Below are 17065 nucleotides of genomic sequence, written 5' to 3'. Positions count from 1 at the left end.
TTGTTTGCACTTCCACCTTTTTATGGCCTCTCAATCCTGTCTTTTCCAAAAAGCTATTTCCTCATGGAGTGAGTCATCCATTAAATAGGGCGGCACATTGGGCTCAATCGGTCCTATTTGCTCCAACCATTGATGCAGGGAGCCCAGACCCGACCATTCCAGAGGGGGAGACCCAAGTCTCTTGCAGGGCAACATGAGCCTTTGCCACGGTGAGAAGAGGGGATTTCAGCTTCTCAGATACTGACAGCCACCTGATCCATTGTTATGGTCTCATCTCTCAGGAGTCAGAGGGAAGGGTGTTTAAGCAAAGGCAACTGGCATCCACCTTCAACACATGGCTCTGCTGCAGCTGAACGTTTGTCTTGGAGTATCACACATGGACCACAGGTCAAAGGTCATTAATTTGGCAGGCTCTCCTCCAGAGGCCAAGCAGAATAACTCATTCAATCTTTACCACTGCTTGAGTGATGAGTGCACGGCAGGCCTGCTGAGGCTGAACCTGTGGGCCTGGACAGTAGGAACAGTTGGTTCTGTAGTTGTATTAATTAATTAGTTTGACATTTTTGTAATCTGTTTTATTAGTTTAAAACACTGCTGTAAAGATGCCATATGCTATCTTCACTGTTGTTCGTGGGTCTAAAGGGATAATTGGGAACCACACTCACTCTTGCTCATCGAATGGGCCAGGGTTTGAAAGTGGGAGAAAAAAATTCTGAACCAGTGCAATGTGCAAGGACCTAAGTAAGGTCTTTTAGAGCTTTTTGTTGTTTGTTTTGTGACAGGTGGGAGGGGTTGCCCTTAGCTGTAATATAGACAGTCACCTGCAGGGAACGCGGCTTTGGTTTGTCTCTGTTGGTGGTGATAAACGAGAACAATAAGCACATTACGGACCAACTGTTTGTTGGAGTATAAAGTCAGTGGGATCGTGGAGAAGTGTTGTCTCTAACAGGTGTAGAGTTTTCATACCTACGACACATTTGGACCACAGGGAATGGCGTCTTAACATTGCATGCGGGACCTGAGCATTTTTACGAGAAACCGTATATAATCACTGTTTTTCCCATAGCTTATTGTGATTAGACAAACATTTGTATTGAGCTACACTGAACTCCTAACTGAGGCAGCCAGTATACTGTGGTTGGCTTTTGAAATGTAAAACCCCTTAATTTTATTTGTTTGTTTCTTGGCGAGTTTTACTTTTTCTACTTGCATTCCTTTGGGTCAGCCGTAGTTGGGGCTATCTCAGGGGGGAATCCTTAGCCCCTTACTTCTTGTGTGTGCTGTGTGATGCCTGCCACTAGGGGCAGTAGTGGGTAGTATGTGGTTTGGGGTGTAGTGCCTAGATTCCATCGGCTCCTGTTGGTGTGTAGTGGATAGCCATTGTGACTTGCTGTTGGTTTGGTGTGTAGTGACATCAAGATTGGCTACTTGGTATGAATCCTGAAGTTAGTCTTACCTCTAGGGTGGGCTTTAGCCACGGCTGACCTATACTCACTCTCGCCCTTAATCTCTGCCCGGAACTATATAGTAGTCTATATATTTAATATTGAACTTAATACCCTACTTCCCTACATACCTATTAATAGGGGAGGGAGAGAGGTGCCTGCTGGGTAAAGAGGAGCAGGCCTCAGTAACCTGTCTCACCTAGATCATTGGAATTTCTCCACCCTTTGTGGGTACTTGCAGGTCAGCATAACAAAGTGCTGCAGGCATTCCAATACCTCCAGCAAATAGCAAATTTGGTGGACATTTACTTTGTCCAGATATTCCTAGATACAACCACTTTTAACGCAGAGCTACAGTGTTCTCAAATGTTTGAGTCCAAGAATCATTATTTTCCTAGATACGTACGTAAGGAGTATTACATTTTGCAAGTTGTATAGAAGAAGAAGATCCCTTTTAGTAAAAAAAAAAAAAGTGAAATACATAGCAATATAAATGAGACATAAGTATTTTTTTATTTAAATGTAGGTGTACATAGAGTGATTTGAAAAACTACAAGAATAGTATATTTCAAGTGTCCTTAAAAAGTTCCCCTTTGCAGTGTTACATGTTCTCAAAATTCGACTTTAAATATACAGAGTATTATTAAAAATCCATATGTATAGTATATTAGTATATTTATAAATACTCAAAATAGTTACCCTTTTACCTATTTAAGTACCCTTAACACAATAGAAGTTTTGCTTTCCTACAGTTAATATGTAGTGCACACATAATGGCCCAAAATGAATACATGTATATGTATAAATACATTTTGTACTTGTATAGTAACAATAAGCCTTGCTATAAGCACACGTGAATTTGCAGAATAATTCTATGATTTAATATACTTTTGTTTTGCTTTTTTATTCATGGGGATCTTCGTAGTTTCATGCTTCTTCAGTTGGCTCCTCAGCAGGAACATCAGCCGGCTCATCTTCAAACTCTGTCACTGCACACATAGTAATGGCAGACCAGACAGTCACAGTTTGTAATGATTACCTTTAAATACATTAGCAGTCTGGTGCTACTTAAACACTATGGAGATTGTGTGTGCTGGATATTTGTAGCATTTTCACCATCCCCACGGCTAAGCACAATCGCAGTGGTGCACATGCCCTGGTGTATTGTGTTGGACAAATTGCTCTAATCACTTCTTTTGCATTTATTTTTCTAAACTGCTTTGAATAGGGGGTGATGTAAAGGTGCCTTACATAATTCATAAGAATAAAAGTTAAAGGTCGAGGGACATCAAAGGGCTCACAGGAACTAACCTGCAATGTCAGCATTGGTCTCCTCCAGAGTGGCGGTCTCCGCAGTGCCATCGCGAGCCTCAGCTGTGTCAAAGTCAGTCTCCTCTGCACAGGCCCAATGCACAGTAGTCACGCTTTTACTCCTCTTACCGAAACAGTGATGATGACAATGCTAGCCGTGCTGAATATGTGTGCTGTGTATGTTGTTCTAAATAATTGAATTGTCCTTTACAGTCGGTCACGTTCTACACCACCCAACTGTCCCATATGTCCTAGCAAATGTGGTTGGGGCAATCGGGCAATCAAAGTTTACTTTATTTATTTATTCATTTAATGCTTTTTAATCATAAGTTTTCTTTCAAGACACTTTATAGAATCTGAGAGCTAAGTTTTCTAAAAAGGTCTACGGATATAGCATTAATACAGGGAAACAGCTCCCTCTTGAGAAGAGGACCCATAGGGCAATTCTGCCAACACAACTGGACACACAAGAACCCACCTGCAGTTTCATCAAGTTCATCCTCAGCAAGAGCATCAGTCACATCCTCTTCAAACTCAGCAGGCTCTGCAAAGATATCAGTGCAAAACAGTCACACCTTGTAGTGACGATTCAGACTTACAAGACAGGAGCGAAATAAAGTGTGTTTAGTGGTCGTGCAGATTATTTCAATCTTCGCAACCATTTTCTAATTATGTAGTATTTTAATGGTGTTCCAAATACACTAAACTGACCTGACTTGGCAATAGCCTACCTGGAGTGTCTGCAGGAGCTTCTTCCATTTCAGCTGCCTTGTCGTCAAAACCAAGGGCTTCCTCCATTTCTTCCTTCTGCTTTCCCACTGGCAACACACAAACAAGAACAAGCTTAGCAAAGAAGAACTAAAAACATCATTCCCTGGTGACTGCAGTGTGATACGCAGACCAGTGTTACTGGCACTTCTTCCTTGGAGGTTACAATCTGGTCCCTGCTACCAGGAGATCTTACCTGAAGAGTCAGAGGTAGCGTCTTCAGGTTTGGTCAGGTCATCAGTCATGGTGTCTGTCATTTTAGACAGCCCTACATTATGGGAACCATCACAGCAAAACAGTCAAGGGATCCACTAAAAACAGCTAACTTTGCAACAGCTGAAAAGAAGATCCTGTGTAGGTTCTCATTAGATTTGCATTGCATAGAAACACAGTACAGTGTGATTTGGGGTGAAATTTCTTAACGATACCTGATAAGCGAGGAGCTCCATTAGCCACACCTGTGAGAAATATTGAAATGAAGTGTGTGACATGAAATATTGTCCTCACTGCTAATTCCATATTTGCTGTGTGCAGAGCTCTGCTGGCGGTGACTCTCTAGAACTAATACACACTTGATATGATATTGGCAGTAAGATCCCTTCTGAAGTGTTCTAGCAATGATAGTGATTAAGGTAACAGTGCTCAGGATAGACATAGTATCTGTGCTTGTCATCCATTCCTGTATTTTACACTACTTCACGGTCTGGAGACTCAGAATGTCACAAATAAGAATTCAAAATGTTACTGACACAAAGTGCATCCCGTACCCCCCTTTTCAGTTTTACCTGTTGCCAAGCTGAGGACAAACAGGGCAAAGAGGACGATGAGAAACCGCATGGCAAATTTGGGTAATTCTAAAAGACATAAATACGTACAAACACATGCACACACAAGGACTCATACACATTCACATACACACACACACGCAGAGAGAGAGAGAGAGACTATGAAACAGATTATGTGAGAAAGAAAGTCAGACAGACTATGAAACATCAGCACTTGAAAAAGAGTGACTAGTGAAAGCGTTGACATAAGAAGCAGTTAATCGGAGTAAGTGCTTACCTACAAAGAGGTCTCTGTTCTCTCAGTGCTTCTGGAAAGGCATGACAATGAGAAGCAACTGTGTATTTTATAGCCATTTCCAACCAGTCCTAGATGAAACGAGTAAACAGGTTTAAAAAGATGAGAAGGGTGCGTTGTCTGATGACTGACCTTCATGTGACAGATCATCTTTCTACAGCAAGGAAAATGATCCCTGGTCAAATAGAAGGAGGGAGATGGAGAGGGACACTTCACCACACCTGGATGCAAGGCAAATTCACACCCAAAATATGAGCCTGTTCAAACACACACACACACACACACACACACACACACACACACACACACACACACACACACACACACACACACACACACACACACACACACACACACACACACACACACACACACACACACACACACACACACACACACACACACACAATTTAATCTGCAATTGTATTTGGGAGAGCTAGTGAAAGCATAGTTCATGACATGATATTTTTTGGACTAAAAGTGACATAGGCCAAAATTGTGCCTTAAACCAGCAAGAGGTTGTCAGATGAGTACAGTGTGTAGCTACTTAATGTAAGCTATTTCATAGGCTACAGTAGCCAACAGACTTGCATGGTCTAAAGACTAAAGTCCCAAAGAGAGTCTATATTTACTGATAAGCAGCTATTTACACCAAAAGCAACCCATCTATGCTTCATGCATGAATCTAGATGGAAACGTCATGAGAGTAATTAAATGGAAAGACATTGCGTAGATTTAGATGGTATGCTCACCTTTGCAATTTCCCCCAAATACTCCTTTTAATATGCAAATGAATGAATGAACGTTGATGTTGTGCTATTTGTATTGAAAACGTATCCTGTCCCAGTAGCCAGCACATAAAGTGGATACCAACATTATTATTAATAATAATAATAATAATAAATGTGAATTTGCTGTGGATTAGGATTCACCTTCAAAGGCAAAAAGTAAAAAGTAAAAACAAGTGCATTCCTTGGTTTTATGTCTTGAAGTGATATTTCAAACAACTTTGCATCAAGAGCATTAATCCACTAATAAATTAACAAACTGCAAACTAAAAGGGGTGTTTTTGAACTTTTTTTGACATTTGGAAAAAAGATGTCTGTGTACTACAATGTGTCTACTGTGACACATACAGTATGTGTGTTGCTTGTTGTAGTAAATGAGTAACAAGGTGACTATAGTGTTCCACGAGGTGTATGCAATGGGAGGTGTGTATGTGTGAATTGTTTGTCTTATCATCTCAATGGTGCTATACGTACATTTTCATGATCAGAGATCAAAAAACAAATGCCTCTTCAGTTCCATGTATGACTACACAAACACACAGGTGTTTACCTAACGTAATGTACACTTACTTAAACACACTGTGAGGCTGTTGCATCATCACACGACTGGTGCCACTACAGAGAGTATCGTTGCGTATTAAGATGGAACCAGTGACCTTTTGTTTTAGTTCAATCCTCCAAATTGTTGGGTGAAAGACCATTTTCACAAATTTGAGGCGAAATACAGAAAGAGAAGGAACAAATAGAGAGGACTGACTCAATTAGTACAGTATAGCAGATAGAGAAGATTCATACGTAAGGCTTCCACAGCTTCACTCTAAAGGGCATGGTATGAAATAGCAGTTTTTGGGGTATCCCTGAAACCATTTTGCATACATATTCTGCCTGCTGATACTCTATGTAACAGCAGCTGTGACCTACCAGTGATCAACATCCCCTGCACTTGAACTCCATTCACCTTGTGATGCTGTTGTTGGCCTCCTTCATTTATTCCTGGTTAGCTAATTGGTTTGTTAGGGCTTGTTGTGACTCAGTTTTAACATTGAAGCATCAGATATGTTTAATTTGTCATGTTTCAGTCTATGGGTCAGCCTCCAAACTCAACAGGAGGGCCTTACTCCTCAAAGGCAGCTAATTTATCGACAGCACCATGCTTTCTTGTATAGTTGTGTCTGATGTAATGGGACAAGAATTTTGCCATGGGGCTGTGTTTATTAATATAATTGTAAGTAAGTAAGTAAGTAAGTAAGACTTTATTTATATAGCACATTTCGTACAAGATTTGCAATTCAAAGTGCTTTACATAAAATCAATAAAAGCAAGCAGCAGGAGCAGTACATGGAGTAAAAGATAAATACAAAATGATCAACATCGTATCAGAACCTGGTGTTCTGATAGGCTTACTAACATCATGATAAAATAAGTAAAAAAAACCTTAAAACAGTTTAAAAGAGAAATAGTAAAAATAGTGCAAGTTACAGAGAAATAAATAGTGCCAGATAAAATTAATAAAATGCTTTGGTAAAAAGAAAGGTTTTAAGCTGCTTTTTAAAGGTGTCTAGCGTGTTTGCTTCTCTAATATTAATGGGTAATGTGTTCCATCATTTTGGGGCGTAGTTGACAAAGGCTGCGTCACCAATCTTCTTATGACTGCTTCTGATGACCTGTAACAGACCTGTATCTGATGATCGCAGTGTTCTAGCTGGTGTGTAGTTAGTAAGAGAGTTAGCAATGTAGCTAGGGCCTTGTCCATTTAGAGCTTTGTATGTGAGGAGGAGGACCTTAAAGTCAATTCTAAAGGTAACAGGAAGCCAGTGTAAAGTAGCTAGGACAGGACTAATGTGTTCTCTCCTTTTAGCTTTGGTTAATAGTCTAGCTGCAGAGTTTTGAATGAGCTGGAGTCTTTCAGTTGTTTTCTTGGGAAGACCAGCGAAAAGTGAATTACAGTAGTCTAGCCGGCTCGATATGAAAGCATGGATAAGCTTCTCGGCATCATTTTGGTTTATGAATGGTCGTACCTTTGCTATGTTCCTGAGGTGAAAGAAAGCTGTTTTGGTCACTTTGTTAATGTGGGAGTTGAAATTCAAATCTGAGTCCAGGATGACACCGAGACTTATCACCTCAGGTTTAATCCGCCGGGTTAAACCTCCTAGATTCTTGATTAGCATCTCTCTTTTTAACTTGGGGCCGATAAGTAGGACTTCAGTTTTGTCCTCATTTAGTTTTAGAAAGTTATTGTTCATCCATTTGTTTATTGCCAATAAACAGTTGGTAAAGGAGTTTATGGCCTTCGCATCATTAGGTTCAGCGGAAATATACAGTTGGGTGTCATCCGCGTAGCTATGAAAATCTATACTGTATTCTCTGATGATGTCACTGAGTGGTAACATATAAAGAGAAAAGAGTAATGGACCTAAACAGCTCCCTTGTGCAACCCCATAGCAGCTTTCATGTTTCTCTGACATATGGTCTCCTAGACTAACGCAAAACTTCCTTCCTCTAATATATGTTTTGATCCAGTTCAATACACAGTCTGAGAACCCAATAAGATTTTCAAGTCTATTGATTAGGATGTCGTGATCAATGGTATCAAATGCTGCACTAAGATCTAATAGGATAAGGATAGAAACTTTATTTGCATCAGAGTTTTGTCTGAGGTCGCTAATTATTTTGGTGAGAGCGGTTTCAGTACTGTGATATTTTCTGAAACCTGACTGAAAGACTTCCAATATGTTATTTTGTTCCAGAAAGGGATTTATTTGGACTAATACTATCTTTTCAAGGACTTTACTAATAAAGGGAAGATTTGATATCGGTCTATAGTTTGCTAGTGTACTGGTATCCAATTTGGGTTTCTTTAATAGGGGCTTTACAACAGCTGTTTTGAAGGCATCTGGGAAAACGCCAGTTCTCAGGGATGTGTTTATGATGTCAAGGACCGGACCTGAGACACTATCAAACACTCGCTTAAAGAATGCAGTGGGAATAGGATCAATATCTGAGGTTGTAGATTTACATTCAATGATGATTTTGGAGAGTTCACTTAGTGTGATACATGTAAAACTGCTCATGGTTAAGTTGCAAGATCTATGGATGTCAATTTCACCTCCAGTAGTAGTGATACTAGATCTGATCGATGTTATTTTGTTCTTGAAGAACTGAGCAAACTCTTCGTATTTAGCTGCTGAGGATAGTGGGGGGGGCAGGGACAGTGTTTAGCAGCCGGTCAATGGTGGAGAACAGAACTCTGGAATTTCCGGCATTTTCTGTAATAATGTAGGAAAAATAACCTTTCCTTGCTAGACGGATGGTTTTGTTATAGGTAGTTAGTGCATCTTTGTAGATACCGTGGTGGATAGTGGTCTTTGTTTTACTCCATTTTCTCTCTGCTACGCGACATTTTCTTTCTTTATTTCACTAACATTTTAATTTTTTAGCCATGGGGAGGTCCTACTTGTAAACTTCTTTTTAGTTTTAAGTGGGGCTACAGAGTCTAACACAGATGATAATGCATCATTTAGGTTTTCTACCATTTCATTTAGAGAGCAGTCATGACTAGTTGGCTCATATAGAGCAATCTGCTCAGAAAATCTCTCCGTAGCTTCATTGTCTAGATGTCTTTTATGGACTAAGAATTCTTTTGTGGTTTTTGGTAAGATGATTTCCACATCAAAAAGTATACAATGATGGTCAGAGAGCGGTAGATCAGTTATTGAAATATTATTGATGTTTAATCCAGTTGTTATTACTAGATCTAGTGTGTTTCCGCGCTGGTGTGTTGGATCCGTTATGTGCTGAGTTAGATCGAAACTGGTGAGGAGATTTAAAAGCTCAATAGTTCTTTGGTCTGCTTTTTTATTAACGTGGATGTTAAGGTCTCCATTCAGAACTATTTTGTCATATCTGGTGACACATAGTGATAATAGTTCAGAGAATTCTTGTATGAATATTGGTGAGTGCTTGGGTGGCCGATATATAATAACAAACAGTACTGATTCAGTTTTGAGCTCTATAGCAAGATATTCAATTGATGTAAATTCACCTAGCTCAGTGATTTTGAACAACAGTTTAGATGAGAAAATAGCTGCGACTCCTCCACCTCTTTTTGATTTCCTAGAATCTTGGTGGAAGCTGTAATCAGGCGGACACGCTTCTATCAAAGTTGCTGTAGCCGTGTCATCGTTTAGCTTCTGTTAGTTTCTGTTAGACAGATACAGTCTAAGTTGTTTTCTTTAATCAGATTGTGACCAGAAAGGTTTTGTTATTTAGTGATCTGACATTTAGAAGGGCCAGTTTAATCTGTGGGGTATTAACAGGTAAAACTGGGGGAGATATAGGAAGAACATGGATAGTTTTCAACCTTCTAGGACGAGTTTCGGGTTTATAACCATGCATTTTACCATGCCATTTGCTGTTTATGATGACCGGTATGTTTGACGAAATAGCATGGTGGCTGTCCTATTGTTGTTTTTCGGGCTGACAGTCCATATTACTGAGTTCATGGGCCTTCACAGCTTCCCCCACAAGGTGGTTTATCCCAGGGGAATTCCTTGGGGTGGTGGAGGTCTGTGCAGGGCCCGTGTCCTTGGAGGAGGCTGTTTGAATGTTCTGTTCTGTTCCATGGAAGGAGGTTTGGGGTGTGTCAGTCTTAGGCACAGCAGGAATAGGGAGTGAGGCTTGATTATGGCTGTTTGAGGTCGTCAAGAGCGCGTGGCTTGTGTTTGCTGTAAGTTATCTAGACCCTCTACGGTTTGGGTGGAGTCCATCGGCTTGAAAATGGTCTGCACAATTCCAAAAAACATTGAAATTGTCAATAAATCTCCGGTTGTGTGCAAGACAGACAGATGCCAGCCATGTATTGAAAGATAGGAGTCGACTGAAGATTTCATTTCCTCTGCGAAAACATGCAATCGGTCCACTGATAGACACATCTTGTGGTTCTCTTCATCAAGGTTAAACATGTGATTCATGCATTAATCCATACTGGAGTTAAAGTTCATTTTAAATGTTGGGGATTTACGTATGTGTAAGAGGGAATAGCTTACAGTAAAATGAACAGGTTTTACTGATTAAATTAATTTTGTTTGAATGTGCCCCATGGATTCATTTCTCCTGTTCACTTAAAACTCATTCAGATACTGCGGGACAATGTCCAAGATCAGATCAACAATTCTAAATGAGTTACCGTCACAGGTCCTTATCTGAGGAATCACTCCTACATCCAGAGTTCAAAAGAGATTTTAATTAGCTGTAAAGATTACCGGTAGGAAATAAGCCAGAGTGTTCCTGTCAGAGGAGCTTGAATGGTTAAAAATGCTCAGCCATCATCTGGAATGGAATACCGGGAGAGAGCCCAGCAGCATGATGAGGCCACCAAGGGTCTTCCTGCTAAAGTCAATGGTGCCAAGCGTGGAGATGTTATGCAGGAGTCATGCTGGTGATAACATCTCCAAGTTCCGATGTCTGCCGCCTCGGGTGTTGCTCTATTATTCTCGAAAGCCCCAGGGGTTTGCCAGTGGGAAAAAGTAAGCTCATGGAGCGGAAGCAGGACTCCATCAAGCCACATCCTCTGCGTGTGGTTCAAGGCTATTGCTTTGGCTTCGCTTTTGCTTTTAGTCTGTGAGACGAGATGCAAGTTGCCGCTCCATCTCTAGTTCTGGTAGTGAAGCCTACTGAGAGCTAGAGGAAATGATGGTTGGTCAAGTGTTGGTCTGGTCCATTTATGAAAACTGCACATTACTACATTGCCCTCATTTTGACATTCAGCAAGCACCCAGTTTAGTGTAGTCAAGGCCGATATATACGCAGTTTTAGATGCAACGCGTAAGCACATAAAGGCCGGCACTTGGTTCTGCGTTGGTGTCACATTGTTGCGTAAAATGTACTCATAGCAATTCATGCTCCCTAAAAGGTTGCGCGTGTTGCGTGTGTTGCCAAGCAATTCACCGTCAGAAAAAAGGGGGAGTAAATTTTAATTCACGTTAATGTTTTGTATATGAGCCTGTCATTTGCTCGGCAGGTAGAAAATCGTTTCCCTAACAGTTCTTTTCAAACCTTTGCTTGGGTAGCACTGTAAAACTGAGCAGACATGCAGAATACATTTTAGTAATCTCATCACGTAACATTCGTTTCTAAAAACAATCACATAGTATTGCATGTTTTACTGTGATAGAAAATAAGTTAGCTTAATGCTAACGTATAGGGGAAATCCAGTAGGGACCGCGCTAGGTATTAGCATCAATTAATTCACATTAATGTTTTTGTATGAGCCTGACATTTGCTCGGCAGATCGATAACAGGTTCCCTAACAGAAAGTCTGAAGCTTGAAGTTCTTTTCAAACCTTTACTTGGGAAGCGCTGTAAAACTGAGTAGACATGTAGAATATTTTAGTAACCTCATCTCGTAACATTCGTTGATAGAACCTACGTTAGCTTAATGCTAACGTATAGGGCAAATTCCGTAGAGACCGCGCTAGCGGCTAGCATATTCTTCAGCCTTGCAGGCTGCGAGGCTTGCGTAAAAGCTTATGTAAAAAATGGCGCAAGTCTAGAAAAATCGGCAGACGCACGCAAGACGTGAAAGGTCGTGCAAGGGGCTTGCAGGGCCTCTTGCGCTTACGCTTACGCCTCTGATCATAAATCGGCCTTAAATCAGCACAACGGATCAGTAGCTATTCGCTAAAGGTATAGCAGCTAAAACTAACGTAATCTCTTGAAATGTGCTGACTTTGACATTATGACAAACCAGTTACTCAAAGACTGTCCTTACACTTTCAAACATCAAGCAAGTGCAACATAAGACAAAGCAAGACGGCAAATAAGCTACTTACTAGATCAGCAGAAAGTAAACAAGTCAGGTCCGCGGGCTGCGGCAGGCAAAACTACAGAACGCAGTTATATGCCTATGGACCCTGCTATAGCCATGGCACGGAGGCGAGTCTCCATATTAAAAGTCATTGTAGCGCCCCAATTTTTTTTAAGTTGTTATTTTAAGGTTAAACTGCTTATCCTAACCCTAATCCTGAAGTATAATTGTTGCATAATGGGGCTTTAAGATACACAAGAGCCCCTTGCGCAGTAAAATACCCCCCCTTACATGCTTAAGTGCGTCCCCCAAAATTTCTGACTATCCGACAACGCAGCTCGCAAAGACTGTGATTGGCCTGCTAACCGCAGCCTTTCATGAGTCTCACGTTTCATAGCATACTACAGCCTTTTTCAGACCCAGATTTTTTTTTAATCATGAATAGCCTGCAGACCGTCTCAAAAGCTTTTTCTTGTGGATTATGAACAAACATAACATAAGAGGTCCGAAGACATGAACTCCTTTACAAACCCTCTTTAAACACTTTGGACACTTATAAAGACGCTCAAATGACCGCAAATTTATGGAGAGAATATCCCATTCTCACACGTGAATGTTTGGAGAGAACATGCTAATTCACCAAACAAATACTTTCATATTCATTTTCCACCACTTGTGGGTCATGGTGATACCATTCATTGAGTTCATATTGACATGAATCAATCAATTGCCCCCGCAAGTTTGATAGAATGAGCACGGTCTGCTCATATACAAAAGCTAACATTAACATGGAGTAACTTGTGGCCAACAACACCATTGTATTTACAAGCACTGACAACATACACTCATGATTGGAAGGTACACCTGGCAATTCTCTCGCCGTTAACCTCTCATCTTTGAATAATGTAAGTCATAAACACATCGTTTTAAAGCGCTTTGGCCGTCATTAAAAGATGTGTCAATAAACGAACTTCTGCATCATGTTCGCCACTGGTACTGAATTGCCAACCTTTGTATTTTGTGTAACAAATGTATTCATATCATCAAGCCTTTCGCCCACTACACTTTCATGCTCCAGTACGTTTTTTTCCTTTGTCCTGCTGCAATAAATACACTTACTTCACTCAAAATAAATCCTACAGTTCTGGCGTCGATTTGCTTTGCAACACACACAATCCTTAGGGAACCTTAAGGAACCGTAAATCAAAACTTGTCTAAAACAAGTCCCTTGTGTAAATTACGTGCTTACGTGTTGCGTCTAAAACTGAGTATCGGCCTTCATCCTACTTAGGGCTGAACGATTAATTGCAATTGCGGTTTAATCGCGATATGATGAGACGCGATTTCCAAACCGCAACTTAAAAAAAAACGTTTACGTTAAAATTAAAAGTTTATTTAAAAAAAAAAAATTCAGATGGAAAATGTTGCACACAGTGATTAAAGCAGCATAACGGATCACTTGCCAATCACTAACGAGATGCTAGTGGCTCAAACTAGCGAAATCTCTTGAAATGTGCTTACTTTGACACTATGACCAACTAGTTAGTCAACAACTGTCCTAACACAGTCAATCATCAAGCAAGTGCAACACAAGACGGCAAATAAGCTACTTACTAGTTCGGCAGACAGTAAAAAACAGGCGGCTTCAGGCACACCTACAAGCAGTCATTTGCCTACGGACCCTGGTATGGCAATGGCAGAGAGGCGATTCTCCATATTAAAAGTCATTGTAGCGCCCCAATTTTCAAAGCTACTATTTTAAGGTAAAACTGCTTATCCTAACCCTAACCCTGAAGTACAATTACTGCATAAGGCCAATTTAAAAAGTGATGGCCTTGTGTTTATACTTGACTTTGTTTAAATAACTTTAATGCACAGTGGCAAAGCCACCGATTTGTTTCTGTAATGAGCAGTTAAATACAAATGTAAAATGTGGGAAAGAATATTTCACACTAAATGTATCTAATATTGTGTCATATTTAAATCATTCAGTACGTTTTGTTGAAGAAAAAGAGGATAACATTTAAAAAATCGCATATCGAATCGCAATCGCAATATTTTGGGGAAAAATCGCAATTAGATTATTTTCCAAAATCGTTCAGCCCTAATCCTACTGACCACATTGGCGCTGATGTGAATCGGTGTTCTAAATTGTTTTGTGATGCTTGTAGAAATTGTTAGGTATAATGCACAGCATGTTTTCTTTGCTTAAAGCCAACTGGTTGTGACAATCCCAACTATAGGATTGTCACTTAATTTAATATGTGTAGAGTGGAACCCATTATGTTGAGTTGGAAACTGTTCTACTAACAGCAATCTGATCCATTGATGTGGTCAGATCTCAGGTGTCAGAGGGAAGGGTGCTTTAGCAAAGGCAACTGGCATTTACCTTCAACACATGGCTCTGCTGCAGCTGAACGTTTGTGTTGTAGTGTCACACATGGGCCGCAGGTCAAAGGTCATTCATTTGGCAGGCTCTCCTCCAGAGGCTTAACGACTCATTCAATCTTTTCCCCTGCTTCAGTGATGAGTGCAAGGCAGGCTTTTAATGTTTAGCTGTGGGCCAGGACATTAGGAACAGTTGGTACAGTAGTTTTATTTATTAATTTGTTAGACATATTTTTGTAATCTGTTTAATTAGTTCAAAGCACGGCTGTGAAGATGCCACATACCCTATCTTTACTGTTGTCCACACCCTGCTCATCAGAAGGGCCAGGGTTTGGAAGTGGGAGAGATTTTTTTCTGAACCAGTGCAATATGCAAGGGCCTAAGTTAAGTTTTTTAAAAGATTTTTGTTGTTTCTTCAATTTAAAATGTGTCTTACTTTACTAAGTTCTGAGTGGCCACTTTTTCACAATAGCTGATCATCTTTGTGGTATTCATGTGAAGATATGTAGTTTGGCAGGTACATAGCGTGAGGTCATACATTTTATCTTCCACTGATCAATCCACTGTTTGTCTTTTCACACCTGACGAGGGCCAACTGTTTGGCATCAGTGTCAAATGTTGTTTTAATCCTGATAATTCTATGCAAACACTCTTACTCAGAAGTCTGTGTTGATCATTCTTACTGAACCAAATGTCTTTCCAGTGAATATGGAAAACAATCCATGAAATATTGACTTTGATTATCTCCCAAAATGGATATAAAAGGACTACTGCTGCCCGTCATCTTCATCACAGCATCCAGAGGATCTCAGAGGACTGTTTCTGCTGAAGGTAAACAGTAACCCAAGGCATCTGCCTGCTTTTCATATATTTTACTGTTCTTTCCAAGAATACTTGTCACAAGCTGTAATCATATGGACATTTGATCTCAGATAATGGAACTCTACCACAATATCCGACATGTTCACGTATCTGTTTTTTGTCATTCATGTAAAGTGTAAATACACAATCAATCAATGATTCATGTATAATGATCAAACCTTATATAAAACATGTATGTAGAAGGTAATACTTATTTTATTGCATGCAACACACATACTTTAATTTCCTTTTCATTCTGTCTGTTACCATAACACTTGCAAAGTGAGGACCTTCGATGTAACCTGTTGTGAATTTTTAAAATCAAATTTAAGTGGTGTTTTCCTGGTAAATTGTGTCCTTCCCAGGTTCATCTTTTGCTTATTGAGGAAGGATGAAACTCATATTTGCTCTTCTGGTCATCCTTCCCTTGGCCTTTCTCTCAGAGGGAAGCCAAATCTCAGTCACCAATGGAGGTCGCTGGGGCAGCTGGGGTAGAACGGTGATGTGTCCCCGGTCTTATCGGGCTTTTGGCTTTAGTCTTAAGGTGAGTGCTTTGTTGCCCTTTTAAGAAAAATACACATTCAAAAACCTGTAATTGTGTACTGAACCCAACACTTATAAGTTCATAAGAGTATCCAACAAATATTTATGATGTTGAGTCCATTACTGTATGATTTAAAGTATAATTGTACTATTTGGAGTGTGATAGAGTTAATAAATGTCAGCACAAGACTGACAAAGTTTTTGACAAATTAAAGTATGCTGAACTTAGTTGTGTGAAAGGAGTTATCAGAGGCAGCTGAAAGGACTATTAGCAGGTGGTTGTGGTTGATCAGCTACTTGGGAATGTCAGTATAGTCTGCAATTCTAATCCAATACACTCTCTGTCAAATTCCTCAGTTGCTCCCCACGGTCCTCTAGTAGTGTGTTCTGTATGTGTGTGTTCAAAACAACGCTGGTGTTCGTACACAGTCCTGTCTCTGGAACTCTGTAGTCCTTTCTCTGTAACTGAAAATAACCAATGTCAGAGGCTGGATAAACTGCACATTCAACTGATAATATCGTGTTACCTCCCTTCACTGCTTCCACCATTGCCATTTTGGTTGTTTGGTTGCTACTTAAGGTGGAAAGGAGACAAGGCGGGGGAGATGACACTGCACTCAATGGGATCCGACTTCTGTGCCGACACACAGAAAACCGTAACGTCCAGAGAATCATACGGTCATCGGAAGGAAAGTAAGTTCATAATCTGTAGTCAATTTCATTTGAGGCTATCATTTTATGATGAAATACCATTTCATTAAATAATGTCTTGTGTCTTTTCAAGATGGGGTAGGTGGACCTCTTACCGGAATTGTGGCTGTGCATATCTTCAGTCCTTCAATCTACGTGTGGAACGTCCACAGGGAGGAGGAGATGACACCGCTGCCAACAACATCATATTCCGCTGCACTAATGGAAAGGCTCTCTCTGGTGCTGGCATGTCCTGGGGTGGCTGGGGAAGGTGGAGTGGTCGGTGCTCTAGGGGAATCTGTGGCTTAAGGACCAAGGTGGAGAGACCACAGGGCTGGGGAGATGACACTGCCCTGAATAATGTCATATTTAGATGCTGTAAGTGA

At 40.4% G+C, this 17065-nt stretch overlaps 1 protein-coding gene across 1 annotated transcript; it reads left to right on the top strand.

Annotated features, from left to right (window-relative positions):
• Positions 1-15837: 15837 nt before the first annotated feature.
• Positions 15838-17065, top strand: LOC308382540 (vitelline membrane outer layer protein 1-like; the record flags this gene model as incomplete). Its single annotated transcript, XM_080860215.1, has 3 exons — positions 15838-15990; positions 16570-16682; positions 16774-17065. The coding sequence occupies 3 exons, from the start codon at positions 15838-15840 to the stop codon at positions 17063-17065; spliced, it is 558 nt and encodes a 185-aa protein (XP_080716341.1).

Source organism: Sprattus sprattus (assembly GCF_963457725.1).
Source record: "Sprattus sprattus genome assembly, chromosome: 2".
Classification (NCBI taxonomy): domain Eukaryota; kingdom Metazoa; phylum Chordata; class Actinopteri; order Clupeiformes; family Clupeidae; genus Sprattus; species Sprattus sprattus.
This window is presented reverse-complemented; position numbering and strand designations above follow the sequence as displayed.